Source organism: Thunnus albacares, chromosome 1 (genome assembly GCF_914725855.1).
Source record: "Thunnus albacares chromosome 1, fThuAlb1.1, whole genome shotgun sequence".
NCBI classification, from domain to species: Eukaryota; Metazoa; Chordata; class Actinopteri; order Scombriformes; family Scombridae; genus Thunnus; species Thunnus albacares.
Genome location: NC_058106.1, coordinates 23,892,165 through 23,914,558, shown reverse-complemented (window position 1 = coordinate 23,914,558; position 22,394 = coordinate 23,892,165). Strand labels below are relative to the sequence as shown.

General features: G+C 39.3%; 1 protein-coding gene and 1 long non-coding RNA gene across 7 annotated transcripts in view; one reads left to right on the top strand and one right to left on the bottom strand.

The window, feature by feature from the left end:
• Positions 1-22,394, bottom strand: part of fam189a1 (family with sequence similarity 189 member A1) — a 92,725-nt gene that overhangs the window by 14,737 nt on the left and 55,594 nt on the right. For 5 of the 6 annotated variants that reach the window (XM_044350792.1, XM_044350820.1, XM_044350811.1 and 2 more), the window contains one exon: positions 2,416-2,526. In XM_044350792.1, the coding sequence (XP_044206727.1) occupies positions 2,416-2,526 (111 nt within the window). Of the gene's footprint in view, positions 1-2,415; positions 2,538-22,394 lie in introns of those variants that run through there. The other variant, XM_044350835.1, reaches the window with a different exon arrangement.
• LOC122981957 lies at positions 2,454-2,858 on the top strand. The gene is made up of 2 exons (XR_006403364.1): positions 2,454-2,543; positions 2,719-2,858. It is a non-coding gene; the product is annotated as an uncharacterized LOC122981957 (long non-coding RNA).

Below are 22,394 nucleotides of genomic sequence, written 5' to 3'. Positions count from 1 at the left end.
TTGCACATGATCAAAAGTGTACAACAAAAGAGAGGCTATGAGATATGAGGAGCTACCCAGGGAGGGATGGAGGTAGAGTATACCTCTGCTATGTGTCCCAGATTGAAAGAAAGCAGGACATGAACCCAACAAGTATGGGTTAATTACATTGGGGAGAGGAGATGAGGAATGTTAATATTTCAGTCACGACTGGGGGAGGGTCTCTGAGGATCCACATAAAGCAGTGAAGTTGGTCTACTCGGCTGGTCCCACGTGCATAAGGAGGAGCATTGCCTCTTATGTGGAAGTGGTGAGGTTAGTGGGTTGGGTGCTGGTTGAATCACAAGGGGCTTCTTCAGTCATGAAAACGATAGGAACCCCTGGCACTATAAATTCGGCTTAAAAAATTAGCTTAGCATCTCATTATGAAAACATGAAGACTGAGTATTCTGTGTCCAACTATTCCTGATCACCAGCTGCAAGGAGGAAGACTTAATAAACTTATTTTGAAGTGTGCTGCATCCTGCTCTTTTTCCCATGTTGAAAACACCAGAGCATCTGTCTGGTATCAACCACTTGTATAAAAAACAAAACACTAAAGTGGAACTCTAATGATTTCATGTATAAATGAGAAGTACTACTCAAGCTGTTAAAACAGTTGTGTAATGTCGTCTGTGGCACTAAAGGAGCTTTATCGTGTTTGAAAAATAACTCTATTGATGTCATCAGGGTTATCTCCGCTTTGGCTTGGAGACTGAAAATTTGTAACAGAAAGCCTGTGTTTCAAATTGGGGGCATGAAGTACATACACATTTACAAGGGAAGGGATTGTTTAAAATCCAACTGAAACTACATTTAATCATCCCTCTTTGAAGTCAAAAACAATGTCAACATGTTTTTCAAATGTATTGTTTATAGTTTTGTATTATTAGAATGAAGAAAAATATCAGAAATGTTCCTTTTTCTCTCAGTAGCTTGTTTGATTGACATTAGCTGGTAGGCTACCAGTGTTACAACGAATCGGACTATGGATGTATAAAGAGAACTGGATACAGCATCGAAGGCGGGGCCCCATTCATTTTTATGAAAGTTACTCAGGGGCGCATGAAGCCAAAAAAGTTTGACTTCTTCTGCATAGCTTCCGCATTTATGGGGCCCATAGAGCAAGCTCACTAGTGACTTCCGCCAGCCAAACCAGCTACTTTTAGCCCTCTGGCTAACTTCAATGGGGAAAAAACAAATCAATTATGTGGCTCTTCTAGACTTTCCAAATATTATCAGACCGAATGGATCAAATTCTGACAGTGAAATGAATCGTTTTGCAGGGGTTGTGACACTCAAAAAAATGTATCTGTTGATTTAAAGACATCTTTTTCAAAATGTAAGTCTATGGGAAAAAGTATATTTGGGCCCATTTGTTTGGTTGCTTGATCAACAAGCTAAGGTGCAGGACAAGACATGTTCATGTTTGTAAGTTAGATAAGAAGGAGAATTTAGCAGGAAAGCTAGTGTGGGTTGTTGTTCTGAGATAAGACAAAGTTGAGACAAAATTCATTGTAAACTGAGCCTCAAAATACTTGCTGGTACCACCGACCACTATTCAAAGACTGAAAAGCTGCTTAGTGGTACAATGTGAGGGTTAGGGTTTGGTACAACTTTATGTAAATGTTTTGCACAGGAACAACCTAGCAATAACCAATAGCACGGAAGCACATAGTTGTTTTCTACTCCACTCAAGTACTTGGAAATACTTTAAAGTTAAGTCTGTGGTGTGATCAAACACTGAATTTAGGATCTCTTGGCCTCTGCTGCTTTAATTTTGAACTCTTAAAATCTTTTGAGTCGCACAACTTTATGGAAGTGCAACACAAAGTTGCTGGAGTAGTCTTTTAAAGTTGTTTATCTGTACTTAAGCTATCTTTAATTTTGGCTAGGCTGGATGTGATAAGGTATTAGTCACAAACAGACAAACAGTTTGTTTCATGTTTGGTGCTGACTCAATTCTACAGCATGTCCAGAACAGAAGTGTTACTTGTCAGCCTGCCACATGCTGACATTCATGTTTTTAAATATGGACGTGTTGTCACATGCAGACAACAATAAACACATGCATATTACTCATAGTAGACAGAGTAGTCAGTGTTGCAGCAATATAATAACTACATTGAGAGGACATTCTGTGTTATTCTACTGATATAAGTATAAAACTAAATAAATAGGCACATTTTCATGAATTTTTTCACTGCCATGGAGTTAGTGGCCCAATCAAATGTCCACAGTAAGCAGTCCAGAAACTTTCTAGATAATGGCCATCTGCATAATTTCTTCCACTAACAGGCAGATTTGAACTCAATACTTTGATTGCCAGATTAAATGACTTGTTAAGATGGCCGTCTTCTTGTTTTTGAGGAAGGGTTAAGGTCCATGTGGTCTCACCAGCTGACAGTCCTCCAGTGAGTTGACCAGCTGAGCATTCTGGCAGGAGAGGATGGAGCCCGCCAGGTTGAGCATCACACAAACTGCTGACAGCAGCATGAAGAATGTGATCTGTGAGAGAGAAAGAGGTAAGAGAGAGAAATGGAGAAAAAAAAGAGATAAACATAATGTCAAAGTGTTGTTTGAATCACTAACACTGATTCAACGCTTACATCTTTCTGGTACTGTGTTTCAAAGATGCTGTGTTACCAGAGACACAGCCCACTTTGCTAATCAGTTGTCACTCACAATGATTTTCAACAGATCACCAAAGAGGAATTTCGCACTGATGTCAAGAGAAATCAATAACCTGTTTCAGTCTACTGGAGTCTGAATGCAAGAGGAATCATAACCACAGAAAAGCTTTTTACCCAATGACATAAAAAAAAAAACATAAAAACATTTTTAAAAAATCGACCCACAGTGAACTTTTTCTGTATTTCTCAATATCTGAACAGTTCTGCAGCAGCTAATGTCTTTCAGTCAGTATAAAACAGACACACACAGTCTCAGCAGAGCTAATATTTCTCCATACTTCAAATTGATAGAGCTGGCAGTTTAGCTCTCTGGTGTGGTCTAATGTACTTTGACTCCAAACATTCCCTTGGCCCCTCTTTATCTCAAGGTGAAAGGCTTCTTTTTATTTCTTAGCTGACAGCCCCGTGGATATAAATCCCGTTAGCAGAAATATGGCTTTCATTTCTGATACTTAAAATTACAGGTCAGGCGTAACAGAAAGAGTTTTAAAATGGACAGCAGACAACCAGCCTTCACTGTCCAGTAAATTGGAAACCAGGCACCAGTGTTGTGTATCAGAACTGACTTGGTCCTCTACAACTCTTGCTTTTATGGAAACACGACTGCAGCACAGATATTTCAGATTTCACAAGCTCATAATTGACCGATTTAATTAAAAACTACACTAACAGATGTTTTTCAAAGTTAACCTTTACAAAAACAGGAACAGGGTTGGTGGAGGACATAAAGAGCACTACAGCAGGAGGAGTTTGAGGGATATAAAGGTTGTTGAGAGCACACATACACAGATGGAGAGGAGGAGAGAGTGGCAAGGGGGCGGAGTAGGGAAGGAACCGGAGGTGGCATGTAATAAACAGATGGAGCGATAAGTTTAAGTGCTTTTCACCGTGGCAGAAAATTGAAAGATTGAGAGGCTGATGGAGCGAGCTTGAGGAGCGTCTGTTTGGATGGCAAATAAGAAAATTTGAAAAACAGAAGATTTAAAGAAAATGCAGGAAAGAAGGACAAAAAGGAATGAGACAATCATTAATAGAAAGTGACAGAGACATGCAGAAGTGGAGACAGACTGAACAAGATTCTGTAGTCCCATGGTACATTGGTGGTGATGATGTGTAGATCTCATCAATTAGCATTTAATCTGAATGTGATATCAGCTGTCTGGTTCCCTGGTTAGAATGCAATCAAGCTTCCAGAAACAGCACTATAGGCTGTGCTGTGATCTGGTGGAGTGGCCACAGTTGAAATTGCTGGTTATGACTCACTTTGGCCCAGAAAGACCTTTTTTTTATCATATACAACCATAATAAAATGTACTGAGCCTAAGCAGTAAGGACCAATATATAGTTAAAAAGGCACTGAAAACCAGATCAACATATTCATTACTATCAGCGTTTTCTTTGCAGTCGTTCGGCACAGCTGCTGGAGAAACACTGATGTACTCCTGTAATATGGGTGCAAAAATGCGACAAAGGAAAAGAGAGTGTGCTGTCCACACACTGATATTTGCGAGCTCCCAAGCTTTTATTGAAATGTTTCAACCTGCAAGGTGTTCAGCAAGCAAACTTTCATGTGAACAAGGAACAAGCTTTATATAGAGACAAAAAATGATATATGATTTGTTTCTGGTTCACAGAATGTTTGCCAAGAAGAAGACCTTGCAAGTCAAAATGCTGCAATAAAAAATGTTCAGTCTGCGGACAGCCTCTCCTTCTCTTTTGCTGCTGCTTTTTGTCCTGCATCTGTACCCAACTAGGGTTGCATGTGCACACTATCCACCTTTTTTGCAAAAATGCAACAGCTTGAAGACCTTTTAAGAATATGCAGCCAGTGAGCAATCTTCCAATCACAATCTCAACAAAAGATGTGCCCATTTAAATTTCTAAGAAGTGTTCTTCTTCATTATGTATTGGCGTTATGTATTTCAGCTGCTGAGAACAGGTCATGGACAGGACATCATTGAGATTTGTGAAAATCAGAAGGCATGAAATGTCACTAATGCAAGGCTGAATATTCTTCAAAACATGTTTTTACTGCAGACAATGATTTATTTCTTACTGAGTGCACTTCACGATGAAAATCAGTTTGGTATTGCAGAAGAAGAATACCATTGGTTCCATACTATTCAGAGAGAGACGTTCATGGGAATGAGATGCATCTGATTACTAAGTGATAGTCAACATTTTCAGAATGCTCATCTGCAGGATGTTAACAACAAGCAGAAAGCATCTTCATTAGTTCACATGAGTGCAGGATCATTTAACTTGAATGATGCTATGACAACACCCATCATGGTAAGGATATTGTAATGCACAAACTAGTGACAGTTAAAGTTCCTTCCCCAACACAAAGACCATAGGTTGTATTTTAATGACACCTCTCCAGGTTTGCCTTGTTCCCAGTTGAGGCAGTTCGATATACGATGCTCTGTCTCAAACAATAACCAGCTGCAATTCTGACAGGGGGAGAAAACAATCGCTCTAAATGAAAGCTCTGATGACTGCTGGAGTGCGCTGCCATTATATCATGCTGCTGCAAAAGGATATTTAACTTTTTTGTTGTGTGCATTTGCATAACTCTTATAGAAATCTGTGTCAGATCTTACAATTACTGTACCCTTTACCATAACCTACAGCTACAATAAAAAGCACACAACCATGAAACCACAAAGCTGATGCTCCAACCTTATTTGTTCTGAATCACTACTCAGCTAGGACACATCGACCAAAATATGTTTTTATACAATAATGGTTAAAGTCCCATAATGAATCCTTTTGATATCCAAACAAACAGTCCTCTCCAGGCCTGTGTGTCCAGAGTGTCGCCTGTGTGTCACCTGCGCTTTCTGTCTGCTGAGCGGATTGTCATGCCTGGCCCCACACCGATGCCTTTTCATTACCATGTAGGATCACATAGCACGATTCAGCAGTGAGTCATTAATTACTGCTGCGCTGCCCTCTCCATGTCAGAGAGAAAAGCACACACACACACACACACACTCACAAAAAAGCCATGCACATGCCACTCGGTCCTTTTGGTAGATTTACGCTGCATGTCATCATCACATCGTTTAGCACTCTCTGCAGAGGACAATACACCACAATACAATCACCATTCATCTCCATGATGCACACTCATAGATTACAATTTAAGACCCGAGGTTCAGGTGTATCATTGTTACTCTCCATAACTGTCACTGAGGTGAAAATCATTTGGCTTTAGCTTTGCCATTTCCTATCCCTCATCCGACTGCAGCATTTCTTCAATCTGCACTGAACAATAATGATTTTGTGTTTTGGATTGGTCATATGTGTAAATAAATCAAAATGGTGGCACAAAACTTGTAAGAGTTATGGCCTTGTGTGCAGATATTAGGGGTGTGCCCGAATACAAATACGTTATTGTACAAAGCACAAAGAGTGAGTTTTATACGAATATTTGTTCCATATAAATATCTAAAAAATGATTTGTTGGGGGTATTCCCCAGAGATAAAGCTCAGCTACTGACACAAGTAAAGTGCTCCCAAGGGACTCTCCATAACCTGTTGTTCCCCTTCTCCTTTCCACAAAGTGAGGTTGTAAAAAATAGGCATTGATGAAAAGTGTAAAACAATAATTGCCTTTGAAGTTCCTCCCTACACATTACACGATGTGCTGTCTCTGTGTTACGGGTGTATAAATAGGTAGAGGTCTGTCTGCATTGAAGCGATGAGTAAAGTTTTAGCTCAGTAATCAGCACAGTCATCTATGATCTGGGAGACTCCAGTTCAAGACCCAATGTGGGGTCCTCCTTCGTAAGGTAGTTTATTCATGAACACTTATTGTAACACTTTAATTTTCTAAAATTAAAAGTGTCATACAAACAAAAACAGGATTTTTAAGCCTCTTTCCACTTTTATTCGAATACAAATACAGATACAAATCATTTTGCTGCCTCAACAAATACAGATACAAATACTGAGATCTCTGCACATTCCTAGCAGATATACAGTGGTTTGGAGGGCTGCATCTATCAAGAAATAATAGTGTGGAGTGTGGATTTAAAATAAAAAAAGACAATGTCAATTCAATGTCAATTTACATAAACTGTAAGCATTTACAGCTCACAGCCAATTAATGTGTCTAAACAAACAGATCACAGGTCTCAGGCAAAAATAGATGCTTTCCCGTAATTCAAACACATCTGCATCTTTATTTACAAAAGCTAACCCCATCTGTCAGCGCTGTCACCAAAAAAAACAAAAAAAACCAAGCTCATTCATCACCTCTGTTTATTTGAAGAGTCGTAGATAAGATAAGAATCTCAGAAGGGAGACTGGACTGACACAAACAGTAATATGCTACCATTGTTTCAGTATAAGCCAATTAATAAAAAATACAAAGAAATTTAATAGAAATAAGAGCAGAGGAAACTGGGAGGACATATATCATCGACTGACATCTTCAGCAGTATTTTAAGCAACGTATAAGTATTTTATTACTTGCACAGAAGTGTTGTGAAGATGTATCGTAAGTTATAACAAGACTTATATACATTTCACTTATATCTACATTTAGAATATGCAGACTAGACGATGTGCATTACTAGCTTTACAAGTTATCAAATACTTCAGCCGGAGGCATCATATCTGAAGCAAAAGTGACAATGTGCAAGATGTGAGAAATGTCTGCTTTTACTGTTACAAAGATAATATGGATGAAAGCACCTAGTGTAGTGTATGTGCAGAAACAAGTGCCCGAGACATTTATTCATGCACTGAAATGCAAATGCACAAAAAAGTATGAGCACACACATGACAGAGATGGGCAGATAACATTTGCATATATTGTTTCTTGTGGAATTATTACACAATCATTTTCAAACTCTTATTGAAATACGGATGTGCAAAAATAACCATGTGCATAATAACATTTGTTATGACACAGACTTGTGATATGGTCTATATGCTTCTTATTTTGTGTTCACTAGAAGCAAGATGCTTCCACGTCCAACGTTCCCTGCGAACCTGGTTTCAGGCAGCTAATGTTAGTATAGCTAAATAACTACAGTACCAGGTAGGAACAAAGTCTGCTCATCACTTGCCTTATAGGACCACATTTCAACAGCAGTAGAGCTTGTTAAAGTCGTTTAACAATGAGACATGGACTCATTGAGTGTGAGGTCCCAAGTAGTAAACACTGACTCCACAACATAAATGAAAAGTTCAAATAAGCATCATAAAAAAGACAAAATAACCTATAGCTGGGTTTTAACCCCTTTTGAAAGTGTCTCATTGCAAAATAACTAAAGATTGGGCAGTTTTTCATCCGCTGGGAATTTTAAAAAGGAGAAAAAACAATTTAGCATCCTCTGACTGCAGCACAAATTAGTATTTAGTCTGCAGCAGCACTGCGACAAGACTATTTATTTTCAATTATCCCTGAGCCACGAGAGACGCAAGCAATGTTGTTATGTTTTTGCTGCTGCTCAGCATATCACACACACTCTGATTTGGTCCCCCTCTGATACTATATATCAATCCTCAGGCCCCTGCAGAGCTAAAAACATCTGTATCCAAGACACTTCGAAGACAACAAAGGATCATAGTCGAAGAGGAACCAATGATATTAAGTATTACAATATGGATATACTGAAGCTTCCAAATCTGTTACATGCTCGGGATACTAAAAATGTTAAAATACATACAACTTGAGGGTTAAGCAACAATCAACAAAGAAAACAATGGGTTTCTCCTGGTGGCTGTCCTTTTGCCTTTACAAACACACAAGAGAAAGCAAATCCAGGGCTGCAACAGCTGTTTGTCATTGGTTCCCACTGATAACTGAGTTAACTTTCTACCTTTCCGCCTTGCTACCTCCCCCCGCTGAGTGCCGTGGTGTATATTTATGTACCCGTGAGTGTGTGTATGTGTGTGTGTGTGTGAGAGAGAGAGAGAGAGTGTGTTCAGACCTCATCATCAGGATCACTTGTGATAGGAGTTTGAGTGACCCTGAGTTCAGTGCTGGTCCAAATAAACAGAGAAGGTGTTGATACTAACTCTCGGCAGCAGAACCCAGGGGACATCACACTAAACCAGACGTATAACGACTTCCACAGAGCCCTTAATCCTGCTGGGGAATAGCTTCATCTCAGGAGCATACATTGCTTTAAAACCTAATTTATGTCCTGATATGTGTTCAGGGATACCTGGACACACAGGGTGCATCCCAAGTCTCTTAAATTGCATCCACGTTTCCCTCACTTGCGTCTTAGTCCCTCCCACCGTGGATACGAGGAAATTTGTTTTAAGAGACATGAGACATCCTCTCCTCTGAAGCGTCATGTGAAGCAACATCCGTTTCTGATGACGGGAGTTTGTGTCTGTACACATGTGCGCTGTGCTAATACTAATAAAGGTGCACAGTTATCACCGCTAGAGCAGCTGTTTCCTCTCTGCAGCCTGTTACCTGTTTAACAAACACCTAAATAAAAACCTGCATTCTGCATTTATACTGTGTCCTGCTCAGACGCACAGGAAACATTTCTACTTGCAGAATGCGTTTACTATTTATTGATTATTTGCATCTGTATTTTTTGATAACCCTGATAGTGAATTCGTCATTCAATAACCCAGAATATGATCAGGGTGTCTTCTGAACACTGGAAAATATGTATTTGGCTAAATGTTTCAGGACAAATTATGTAACTCATATCAAACCCGACACTCAGGAATTTTCAGCCTCACATGTGACTGAATGGAAATGACGATAAATGATGTAAAATATGAATGTGTTTAATTGTTATTATGGATAAAATTAAAGTCAGGAAGAGTCTATCTGTCAGCAAGAAACAGTTTAATGGAGGAAATAACATCATGAAAAAAAAAAAATCTTTCTTATAAATGAAGAAAGTTGTTTATGGTTCTTTTGTTGATCAGACCGACAATTAGTAGATTTTTAACTATATGATGAATCAGAAAATAAATAAAACATAAAACTTGGGAATGATACACTTAAATTTAATCTGTAATCTGTCTCCACTTCGATATGAAACTGCAGTGATGTATCAGATCAGTCTGATCAGCTGCAGCGTCCGATCAATAACTGATATCCAATAAGGGGGCGTGTTGGCCGGTAAAAGACTTACATGAAGGCCACTCTCGTGTTTCCTCGCTCCTCACTCCTCAGAGCAGAATAGGAGACTTGGGATGCCTGTCAAAATGGTGCATCAGGAACAACTTCCGGTTCAGGCGAGGAGTGAGGAGACATAAATTAAGAGACTTGAGATGTACCCACATTCTACATTTTCTACATTTGAGGGAACCACCCTAAACCTACAAAAACACTGACGGGAAGATTAAATTCACGAGGAGGTTGCATTTTGGGAGCATCTTGCTTCCTTAAGTTGATATATTTTCCCTTAAACAGGACACTGGGTTTATGGAGGGCATGATAAAGTCATGTTTTCATAATAGGTTGTAAAAAGGAACATAATGGCATCACACAGGCAGTATTAAGATGTGATGTTTTGTTGTAGACTTTTGTCAGACATAAGATACAATAAGACTTAATCATAGAGACCATAGCATTAAATTAGCACTAAAGTTGTTTTTGATTTTCCTGCTGGCTATATCTAATTGCTGTAGTCAGATAAGAACACCAGATGTGTTTTGGGAATTTTTTTTCTGTTGACCGGGAGAGAAAAAAAAAAAAAACAACACCTCTTGACTTGACTGCAGGCTTTGATGTGCAGTCATGTTGACAGCATGTCAGACTGCATCTCCACAGGATATGATGGATTAGTTCCTGTGGTTAGAGACATCATGTGGAAGTTGCAGTCCAACACCTTTTATTGGCAGATGAGACCTGAAACATGGGCATCGAGAGTACTAAACTACAACGTACATGTATTCTTAAATTTAACCTTTTGGCTTTTTAATCATGTTTATTTAGACTCCAATCTCCAAACACCCACATGAGATAAATAGGTAATCAGACAGGCAGTACAAGGGCGTGTAAGGGAAACAAGCTGTAAAGAGGCAGAGGGGTTCATTTCTGTGCCAGTGCTCACACGTATTGATTAAATCAGACCATGAAAGACAGTATTCACCCCAAGGGTCAGTAGCTGATTAACCTCCACTTCTCAACATTTTAATCAACCACTGACCTCTAAAGAGCTAAAACAAGGAGGCTCTGACTTCTCCGCTCCCCCCTGGGCTCTTGGTGGGGGGCTGCTGTATGAGACGGGCCTGTAATGAACCTGGTTCCAGCAGACAGTCACACCAGACAGGACTACAGCAGGAACTTTGTAAAAGATGCTGCTTGCTGTTGTAAACACACTGTTAGAACTTGCTTAAAAGGGAGAAAATAGGGATGACGGAAAATGCTAGGCACTAAAAATCACAGGGTTAAAATTTTACCCACTTTGGGTCAATGTAGCACCAACACAATACTGGCTTAATATTACCCAGAAAACCACTCAAGATAATGGGTTGTTTTGACCAAGTTTTAGTGCTATTTTGTATTTACTGTTGGTATATTTACCCAAACTAAAGCTTGTTATAATCTACTCTACTCTTTTTAAATTTACATGTCACAGTTTGTTATTGATTGTTAATAACTTGTGTATCTTTTTAATGTCATATGCACATCATTTTGTACAAGAAATGAAGTATTGCATTCGTTCATGCAGGACACAAAAGTCTTACGCCCTTGTTGTAATCAGCTGACATCCTGCTGATTGAATCAGTGTTTCAAATCAGTCACACACCAATTACAGCCATTCTCTCGACAAGGCGGTCCATTTAAATATGACTCCTTCCTACACTGATCCCTGAACACCAGTGCTGCCACACAACATTGCTGCTGGCAAAGCTTTGCCTCCACCACCCCAGCCTCCACCTATGTGGTTATGGTTCTTAACATGGCACAAAGTAGTCTGGAATTCAAATCTTGCTCGGGCCCGCTCTTGTATCCCCAGGGGGGGTTTCTACATTGCGCTCCCTGGTTTAGCTTAGAATGCTGCTTGTCTTATCCAGGGAGCATCTTAGAGCAGAGACATCAGTGCCAAACTAAATTGCATTTCCATTTGTTGCAATAAATGGTTTAATCTAAGACGAGAGTGTTCCTGACTGAAACAATACATTTTTGACAGTTTTTAGCTAGAGCTTGTTGTTTGTAACAGTGGGTCAAATAACAGATTGCTACTGGGTAATTTTAACCCAGTGATTTAGTGTGTAGCAAGAAGATCAATTTAGTTAAGTTTGTTAAAGATATGTGGCATTAATTACTGAATTTAAGAGGTGTTGTTAGGCCTTTTTTCAGAGCCAGGCTTGCTGTCTTTATGCTAAAATAGGCTAAAAACATCCAAGCTCCAACTCCATACTCAACACACACACACACACACACACATGCGAAGATTTATTTCAATCTTCTCATCTCACTCTCTGAAATAAAGCACTTTCTTGCCAAGAGTTAGATGAGAAGACTGATACCACTCTCAGACATGAGAGTGGTATCAGTCTTCTCATCTAACACGCAACAAGAAAGCAAATAAGCGTATTTCCCAAAATGTCAAACTGTTCTTTTTAAAAAAATTGATCACAATGATGCACTGGACTCAAGGCAAATATTTTTCCATTGATTTTCTTGTGTCTTTTCCTGTTTGTATATAGCAGAATATATATTTTCACGTTTCAAGGGGTAAAGCCAAATAAACAGAGCCAACAAAAATGATTCTGACTAGTCTTTGATCTTTTAGTTTTGTCTGGTAGCACTCAGAATGACAGGAAGAGAGCAACATGACCTGAGCTGTAACTATTTGCTGAAACACCTCTGCTGCTGCCGCTGCCTGGATCATGCTGCTCTCGCTCCTTTGAGCCATCAGATAAGGAGGTCTATCTAATTTATATTTTAATTAATATGGAGCCGCACTTCCTGCTTCTCAGGGCCTTAGGGGAGGACATCATTCATCAGGCATTATCTCGAGCTGAGAGGTTCCTGTTCACCCAGCCAACCGTGCTCTTTCACTCCCTGCCCTGGCTTCCTCTCACACTCTGTTCTTCCCTTTGTCCGATCCCTACCTGTCACTTCCTGTCATTTTACACATAATACGAGCATGTGGAAGATAGAAATAGGGAAACAAAGATGGTTACTGTCTGTGTGCACCTTTATATGCTGAAAGAAACAATGTGATAAAAATGGGAGGGGGAGGAATCAAGCGAAGGAGAGGAGACAGTGGGATTCAAAAAGCTCTCCAAATTGCCTCAAGGGAGACATCTTTTAGTCTATGTGGGAAACAGCAGACCTGGATCATTTGTTTTTTTCACTCTGTGGAGGAAACCACATCTCATATCTGATTCCTTTTATTGATATATACAATTCAGTTCCCTTTATTGTCATTACGTGAGTAGAATAAAAACCGGTTTGCAACACCCTGAGTTTGATGTACAACAAAATAAACACAAAATAAAGTTTAAAGCAGAGGTGTATTGTAGGTTTGGGGGGGTGCAGTGTCCTCACACAATGTTAAAAAAAGCACTAAATCATTTCCTCAAATTGCTTGTTTAAAATGGTTGAAAGGAGCATAAAAAAATCGAATCAGATTACAGTCTATCTCTGTGCCATTATTATAATATAATTGGATTTGTAAATTGGTTTGTCTGTTTACAATCATTGGGCTTAAATAGCCTTCTGGGTCTGTAAAACCACAAGAAATAAAGCAGGGATTTTCTCCTTCCAATTAAAATTTTAAAAATTGTGTTCTTCTCTTGTGTTTCTATAAAATTCACAGGGAGGGAAGGGAGGTACAGGGGTTGGTTTAAAGTTGTACCCTGCTGTGTCCCCCTGCAGTTAAACTTCACCTTTAGTAAGGGAATTATGAATCTTAATATTACAGATAAATAATGCTAAAAAGGTGGGGTGTAACAATATAAAATATTAAAATTTGAAAGGAAATTGGACTTTTTAAATATAAATGTGAGTTTCAAAAATGCAGAAATATAATTAGTGATGTCAAACGTGATACTTAAATGTATGTTCTGTTACGACAATAACTGTTAGTGTCTAGGCTATTGTGTGTATGTGTCACAAAAAAAAATAGCAATGGAAGAAAATGAAAGCTGGCTGACAGCAGGTTATTTAGCATTGTTATTGTATATGTTTTGGTGTTTTGATGTTGATCCGAAAAGGAAACAAATCTGAAGGTAATCGGCTTAACAGTTTTCAGCAAGAGACAAGTGGGCAAACAGGTGTAGGCTCTCTCTCAGTCCAACAGTAGCTCAACAAAGTCAATACACTGAATTCTGCTACTGTATGCAAGAGCGCTTGATACAATGTGGGCCTCTGAGTGAATTGATAAGCTCTGCCCATTAGCAGTCAGCCAAAACACGGAAAGAAATGGGTAATGTGAACCTAATAACATGAGCCTACTACTCATCCTATCAGTCCTAAGCAAGTTAAGTCAAAGTGAAATGAACTGTGCAAAATAATTATTACAAATTTGGGAAGAAAGATGAGTCGAAGGCAACACACCAAACCACTTGCTTTGTCTCTTTTGCGGTGCAGGGAATCAATTCCCCCGAAGATCCAATTCCAAAGAAAAAAGTCAATTACCGCACACACTTATCACCTCTGTATTGATTTATTAATGTTTCGGTCACAAGGACCTTTTTCAAGTCTTGACTCTCTTTAATAAATCAATGCAGAGGTGATAAGTGTGCGCAGGAATTGACTTCTTTCTTTGAAATTTGGGAAGAAATACATAAAATGGCGAAAAAAAGACCCAGTATCAGCACATACTCAGTCACTGTGTAGACTCTTCTTAATACTTAAAGGGGACATAACATGCTTCTTGTGATTTTCTGTCATTTATATACTGTTATTATGTTGGATGTTTCTGTTAAACAAGTCAAAGTCACAAAATATGAGGTGAACGTATGTAAAAAGCTCCCTGAAAGTCAACTGCCCAGGCTTCAGCCTACTCTGAACACTTTGTTTCCAAAATTACTTCTACTTCCCCATCGAACTGACATCAGATTGCCCACAAACGACAGTGGTATTCCTTAATCTTTGATGCTAAGGTTGTTCTACAGGCTGTTCAGGTTGTCCGTGTGCATATTTCAGATCGGATTCAGGCTCGAACGGATGTATTTGTGAAGTTTATATTTTGAGTAAAGAACAGTCGGCTGAAATCTGTCGAGCTGGCCAATCAGAACAAAGTGGGCTCAAGGGAGGGAGGCCTTAAAGAGACAGGAGCCTGTTTCAGACAGAGGCTGAACTGAGGGGCTGCATAAAGGGCCAGTATAAGATAAATAAGAAGTTTTTTGAACTGTAAAGCATACAAAGACATTCCAGTAAAGCACTAGCATAAAAATATAGACCTGTAAATGTCCATGTTATGTGCTCTTAGACAAAATTCTCCTTTGAGAAATAATTTTGTATGCTGTAGGAAACAATGAAGAAATAAATAGTGAGACTGAGAGACATGACATGATGCATCATCTGTGAATACTGTACATCTGCAGACAACCCTGATCCTGGTTAATATATTTTTACTTGTATGATGCCTGTCATCTAATTTTTGTAAGTGTAATAACACTGGAATACATCACGCTTCTGTGCTCACTCCAACCACTATACAGCATATATGTGTATATATATGTGTGTATATATATATATATATATATATATATATATTTCCATTAAGTTTTTCACATAGATATGTATATATATGAGGGCAAAGTCAAAGAATCAGTAGCACCGCGTCGCCTGAGGCTGAGCCAGCTAACACTAAAGTCATGCTGGGGGGGGGGGGATGTGAGCAGGTTCCCCTGGGTGGGAATCACTACTCCAAAGAAGCTTCCTTAATCACTCACTTCTTCCTTTCTTTCAGCTGTTAAGAGTTGGTTTGTGGAGTGAAGAGGAGCTGCACTCTAATTCTGATTTGAATGCGTTCTTGGCAGATAGACAGTGTGATAGGAGAGAGGAGGTGATCTGAGGAGCAGTGGGAGACAGAGAGTGGCAGTGCTAATGCAAACTGACCAGAAGTGACAGGCAAACTGTGACCAGAGGGAAAACACTCCTGAAGCACGCACACACACACATACACGTTCTTGTACTTTCAGCCTGCCTGGTATGTAAAGAATTAACACACACTCTTTATTCAGGCTGGCACTGAGGTGGCTTTAGAGAGGCCACTCTTCAACAGGAGTACTCAGGGTGAAGCTTCCATGTTGGCAGATATCCACCCTGCTTAAGTGTCCCTGAGCAAGACACTTCAGCTCTGTGCATCAGGTTAACACAGCTCACATTAACAGCTGCTCTTTATGCTTAATTATACAACATTTACTTCTGATCCTGGATTGTGATTGGATGGGAGACAAGTACTTATAATAATGAATAGTACTTGTACCTGACTACTCAAGCAAGGTCTCTTTGCTTTTTTACACTCCACTTACCAAATTCATAGTAATTGAACATGCCGTACACCTGTAATTGCAACAAAGAAACAACCAAAATTGCTCATTTTGTCCGCAGATAACATTGGTTTGCATTTAAATTTTGATTTCCCAGTCCTGATAAGACAATGCAGAACAAGATTGTCAGTCTTTTATTTAACATTTGTTTTCCAGGAAGCAAAGTGGAATCAGATTTGGAGTTAGATGAACTTGAACACATTCAGATAAACAACCACACTAAGCCAAAATGAATTTTAAGATTTAACAAAGGATGCTGGAAGGATGTTGCTTAGCAACGGGAGAATGTGTTTTCTTGGCAGAGGACCAAAGAAAATATATCAAAACAAACCCAAAGCTTCTGTCTCTGCCTTTGTCCTTGTGCGTATGGCCACATCACAGCACTGCCACTATCTCACGGTCTAAATCTCTTTCTTGTATGTTACTGCTTATTTTTCCTCAACCATTTCAAATGTGACAAGGCCAAGGATAAATGGAAACGCCTGAAACACCATTCAGGCTAGAGTGATGGCTCGACCTTACTCATTCCAAAGTTGTTCTGATTAAATCCACTGAAATATGTGGTTGTTTAGCTTTTGGCTTGGTTATGATTAAAACATCAGAGTTGTTGTAACAGTAATAAATAATGAAAACGAGGGCTGGTGGTAATTTCAGTAAACATTGCATGACTAAAACAGATCTAGCTCCAAATGATTTCAGAAACGCAAGATCTTTAAGCCTATTTTATTCCATTGTTTTGATTTATGGCCTTATTATCAACTTCTGTAAGCTGCAATTTATAAAAAAAACACTTTGATAAACCCCACTGTATGCTGCCTGCCTAGCACCAAATGGCTGTTAATATAATCTAGTATCTAGCAAGTTGGTCTGTGCCTGTGAGATGTGATAATGTGCAACTGTTTGCATGTTAAAACATGTCATAGGCCAGTTTAGCTCTTTATCAGCCTGTTTTGATGGTACTCTACTCTCTAATGCAGCTTTACATGACCAATACTGTGCATGAAACCACCACTTTGAATTTATTGGTAATATTGTGTTTCATGTGCTAGAGTCAACAGTCCAAAATGTCCACACTATTAGATCACATGCTTGGTTACTTAGAATGTGTGACTAGCCATCTACTTTAAAGCTCTGTTGTGATATACATACACAAAGCTTATCAAAGCAGGTGCCACATAAAAGCATATAAACTGTGTTCACATCATGTAGAACTTGAACTGTAAAAAAAGAGGTGATATTATTGCATTATTGAGGAGGCAGAGAGAGGGGGCTAGCTTCTATCTCTTGTTTATGTTCCATTATTGATTCAGTTGACCTGTGCACTTAAAATGAAAGAAGCAAGCTTCTGTCTACAGGTGTGCTGGGATACCAACCACTGGCTGAGCTCTCCCTTATTTCTGTGCAAAAGATTTAATTTCATAATATAGCACACCAGGCTAGCTCTCATTTCAGGGGCTTTTCCTCCTTCTGGTCCCCTGCCAGCTCAGTGAAATAACTCAAAAGAACAAAAAAGAAAATCTGACCATAAAATCATGAAATCCTACAGAGAACTTGTCAATGGGAGTAATCCCCTCCCAATGCTATTTTTGAGTGCTTTCCGTCTGTTTGAAGTAGTGCAACGTTTCCTGCAGATTTCTTCTTTGTTCCCCGCCTCTCCACCCCAAAACACTACTCAGCCTCAGCTCACACATACACACACTTACACACTTTTGTTTTCACCTCTCTCTCTCTATCTGTCTGACACACACACACACACTTCCTGTCTCTCTGTTTTCCTTTAGCAGCTCCTGACAGGTGGTCCTGCGGGGCCCATCTCAGTTGGCAGTAGGCTACATCTCCCACTAAAGCCTCTCCATCTGGGTCAAGTCAGAGAATAACAGGCCTCTGAGGATGAGGGAGACAGAGGATGCACACACGCACACGCAAAATGCAAACACAAGGGCAGATCTGAAATTGTGTGTGACTACGCCTGAATTCTTGATGTGTCTGTAAATGTGCATGCGTGTGTGCATCATGGTGTATGTGTCTGTGAGTATACTGTATGTCTGCGTGTCTTGTGCATATGTGTGTGTACACATACAGTTATAATAACAACATAGAGCCCGCAGCTACAACAGTGTCTCTCACAGCTCCCTAATTACACAGAATGGCAGGTAGCAGTGAAAGCATTTAAACCGTTTTCATACAGCAAATGATTCCCCTGAAATGTTGCACGCAATCTTCCCTTCCTTGCCATGCTCCATTTTGAAGCCAGTTAAAATTAATAGAGCTGTACTGATGTGTCATGCAGTACTAGAAACCGGTGAATAGTAACTGTCAGGAAAAAAAAAAAACATCATCTGGATCAGTGGCTGAAGCATGTGCTTTTGTGTGTGTTTGAGTGTGCAGATGTGGGTGAATGAGAATGCTTTTGAATTTATTCAACCATTTAGGCCTGACATTTATCCTGAGTGTCAATTTTGTTACCACTCTATTATTCAGTCTGACATTGCTTTCGTCTTCTTGTTTTTCTGTGGGGCGAGATTTGATTTTTGTCCTTGTGAGGCTGTATTTTTGACACGGGAAGTTGGGTACACAGTATACAGCGGTCCAAGTCATGAGTCATGGTTTTGTATTTTCTGCATTTTAAAATAACTTCCACAAATATTCAGCTGCTCTGACATTTTAATTGATGCTGAGGTTGCGCTAGCCACAAATGAGCATAAAATAATCAAGCGGCAAGCTCCGGGTCTGAAAAGTGAAACCAATGCGGAAGTGCCTTAAACCTGCTTTCCATTCTTAAGCAGGGTGTGACTCCACTGTTTGCAAAAAGACGTCCGATTGTATAGAAGTCTATGAGCAAATGACCCTACTTCTCACTTGATTTATTACCTCAGTAAACATTTTCCCAATGAGTTTATGGTCTCAATTGCTAGTTTCAAGTCTTCAATACAGCATGATGTTCATTTTGTAAATTATGGTCCCATTTAGAGTAAAATAGATGATAAAGCAGTGTATGCTTTAGGGTGTGGCTACCTTTTGATTGACAAGTTTCTACTATAGCAGCAACGTTGGTTAGTATCGTGACTCCAGATTAGAGTATAGGCATAGCTGCCACTATTTCACAGTGTGTTTTCAGTTCACGAAAGTTAATTGTAACATTTTGGCCACCTAAAAAAGTCTTGTTCCTGTTCAGCATTCAGTTGTATTAAAAGACTCTCTAAATAGTCAGCTGTTCAGTTTTTCTATTTTGTTGTTTTTCGCTAGACAAAATTATCATTAGCATTATCACAGTCAACCATAGACTATAAATGCACCCTCCTAACCAAGCTACCAGCTAGCAGCTAACATTAGGGTCACCTCCACCCTCTCGTCCAAATATGGCCAGTTCTGGCTCCAAAAAACCAATTCTTCAATTGTTCTAAAACTCTAAATATCAGCAAATATGCAAATGCTTTGTTTTCACTTAAATAAACAATAACCCATGACAAGGTGAAAATAATAGCCATAGAGGTTAAGATTTCTGAGAGCTCCCTCCACCAAAGTCATTATTTGGTTTAATTATTCCTGGCCACTAGTGGTAATATACCTCAGTTTCCATCATGCACATACAAGCCTGTCTGGATCCTGAAAAAGAAAACAAAACACAACTCTATTTACATGAACAGCTTATGTCAGAATGTTTTAAAAAAAAAAAGGTATGATATCTGTTCTGAAATACAGGACATAATTGAGAAGCTGTTGTGACTTTATCACTTTAGTTATGGCGCGTGATATTTCAGGAGATGTTTACAAGTCGCTCTGATATTAATGCTCCCAGTGGCTTCAAGAGAAAACCAGTGTTTGTACTTTATTCTTACAAGTCTTGTGGGAGTTCTTCTTTATTCATCATGACCAATAAATTCATGGAAGGTAAAAACAAACTTCAGCTCTAATAACATTTATTGACACTCAGCTTTCATTATCTTCCGTCGACGAGACAGAGTCAGTGAAAGTTGATGTTGCTCATAGTGCACTGTATCTCTAGAGTAGCAGTGGTTAGCGTGTTTCTATATTTCTGTGTCTAGCCTGAGAGATGTCCAACACCCTCAAACTAAATGTTCTTCTGAGTCTGGCCGGCTACCAGCCCAACACTGACTCAGTCACCCATACACTGAACCCTGCGTGCACACATTCATACCCGCACACTTCCATCTACACAGCAGACAAGCTACTCTCTGATCTTCACCTCCACATTTTACAATCGCAACAATAGAGGGAATCACAGAGCAGTCATCCCCTTCATAACTGTGTATTATTTAGCAATATGTCAATATATCATACCATAATATGATGTAATAATTATTTTTGAATGTATTAGTGGCATTTTATTTTTAACCATCCACTTGAGTACCCCATTATATGACACAATATGAGGTCATATTTCAAATAATAATCTTTAAAATAATCTTGATCGTGATTATTTTATTCTATCCTGGACTGGAACATATACATTATTATATATCCAAGCAGATTTCTGTACAATTGATTAAAAAGAAATTTTAAAAACATTAATCCTCTGCAAGACACTGTGAAATACAATATACATATACAAATTCTTATCCTTTGTCCCAGTGGTAATTTCTCTGCTATCTACAGTATATCAAAAAAAACATTTTTTAGTGTTCATATATTAAAATACATTTATTTTCTCTTTAAAGTCAAAGTCAACTTTATTGTCAATTCTGCTATATGTACAGGCCATATAGAGGATTGAAATGCTGTTTCTCTCAGACCCTGGTGTTGGCATATACAAGCACTAAAACACAACAACAAGGGTCTAAAAATACTAGGATAAAACAAAATACTAAAATAGCAAACCAAAAATTTAAATATTTACAATTAAGCTAAGCTGGAGGACACAGGGGAGGCAGTAATGATAACAAGTATAGTGCAAATAAGAGAAATATAATGCAAATAGAGCTGAAAGATATGCAAGTATATACCATCCACATGATGAGTAATTGGCAGCAGTTTTGTAGTGTTCTGTACATAGTGGCTAGTGCTGAGTATAGGTGTGTGTGTGTGTGTGTGTGTGTGTGTGCATATGTTTGCATCAAAAAAAGTCTTATGGCTGGTGCTGTTGGATGTGTTTGGGGTGCGATGGGTAAGTTATAGTCCAAACTTTTTTTGAGGCAGAGGGGAGAGAGTTCACCATCCTGACAGGCTGATGGATAAAGCTGTTATACAGTCTGGCGGAGCAGGCTCGGAGGCTCCGGTATCTTCTCCCAGATGGCAGGAGACTAAAGAGGGATGGGTGGGGTCGCTCGCAATGCTGGTGGCTTTGCAGGCTAGGTGGGTGCTGTAAATGTCCAGGAGGGAGGGGAGTGAGGCACCAATGATGTTCCCAGCTGCATTTACTATGCGCTGCAAGGTCTTGCGGTTGGAGGCAGTGCAGCTCCCAAACCACACAGTGATGCAGCTGGTCAGAATGCTCTCAATGATGCCTCGATAGAAGGAACACATGGTGATGGGTGCCGGGGCTCTTGCAAACTATTTTTGATGAGCCATACTGCACTTAGATGAATTAATTAATCCAGTGAAATGGGATTGTATACATTTTTTGAAAGGTGTGTTGTGATCAGCTCCCCTCCCATCATATTAAACTGAATGCAGATATCATTTGGCAAAAATGTTTACATTTCCAAAAGAGCAGTTGAGGTCTATTTTATTCATTCCTCTCTCATCCTCCACCTCCTGACCTGACAACACGAGTTAGGGAGTCTTCCACAGCTCCAAATGTTCTCCAGACACACCATGCTCTCTATGTCACAAAATGAAATCCCTAAATAATTATATATAACACAAGTGTCACACAATATGAAAAGTGTCATGTCCTTTGAAATAAAATAAGTACAGGAGCATTGTACTTCTGCTGAAATGATGTTCACCCTAAATTTCTGATCTGATGTCAATACTAGTGGCTATATATTGTTATATATATATACTGTTATATAATAACCTGTGATAAGATTAGATAACATTCATGCTTTTCAGAGAGACACACAGTTATATCATCTATTGTCTCTTCACTTCATTCATGTGCTTCCTCCTGACATGAAAGTAGCGGTCAGAGTTAGTGGGTGAGTCCTCGGCAGCTACTGTCGACTGTGGCTGCAGTCAGCTCACTCAGCTGTGAAATATGGCTGACATGATTGTGTGCAAACCACAATTACACGACTTGAGTCCCTGACAAGTGACCACAGAGCACTA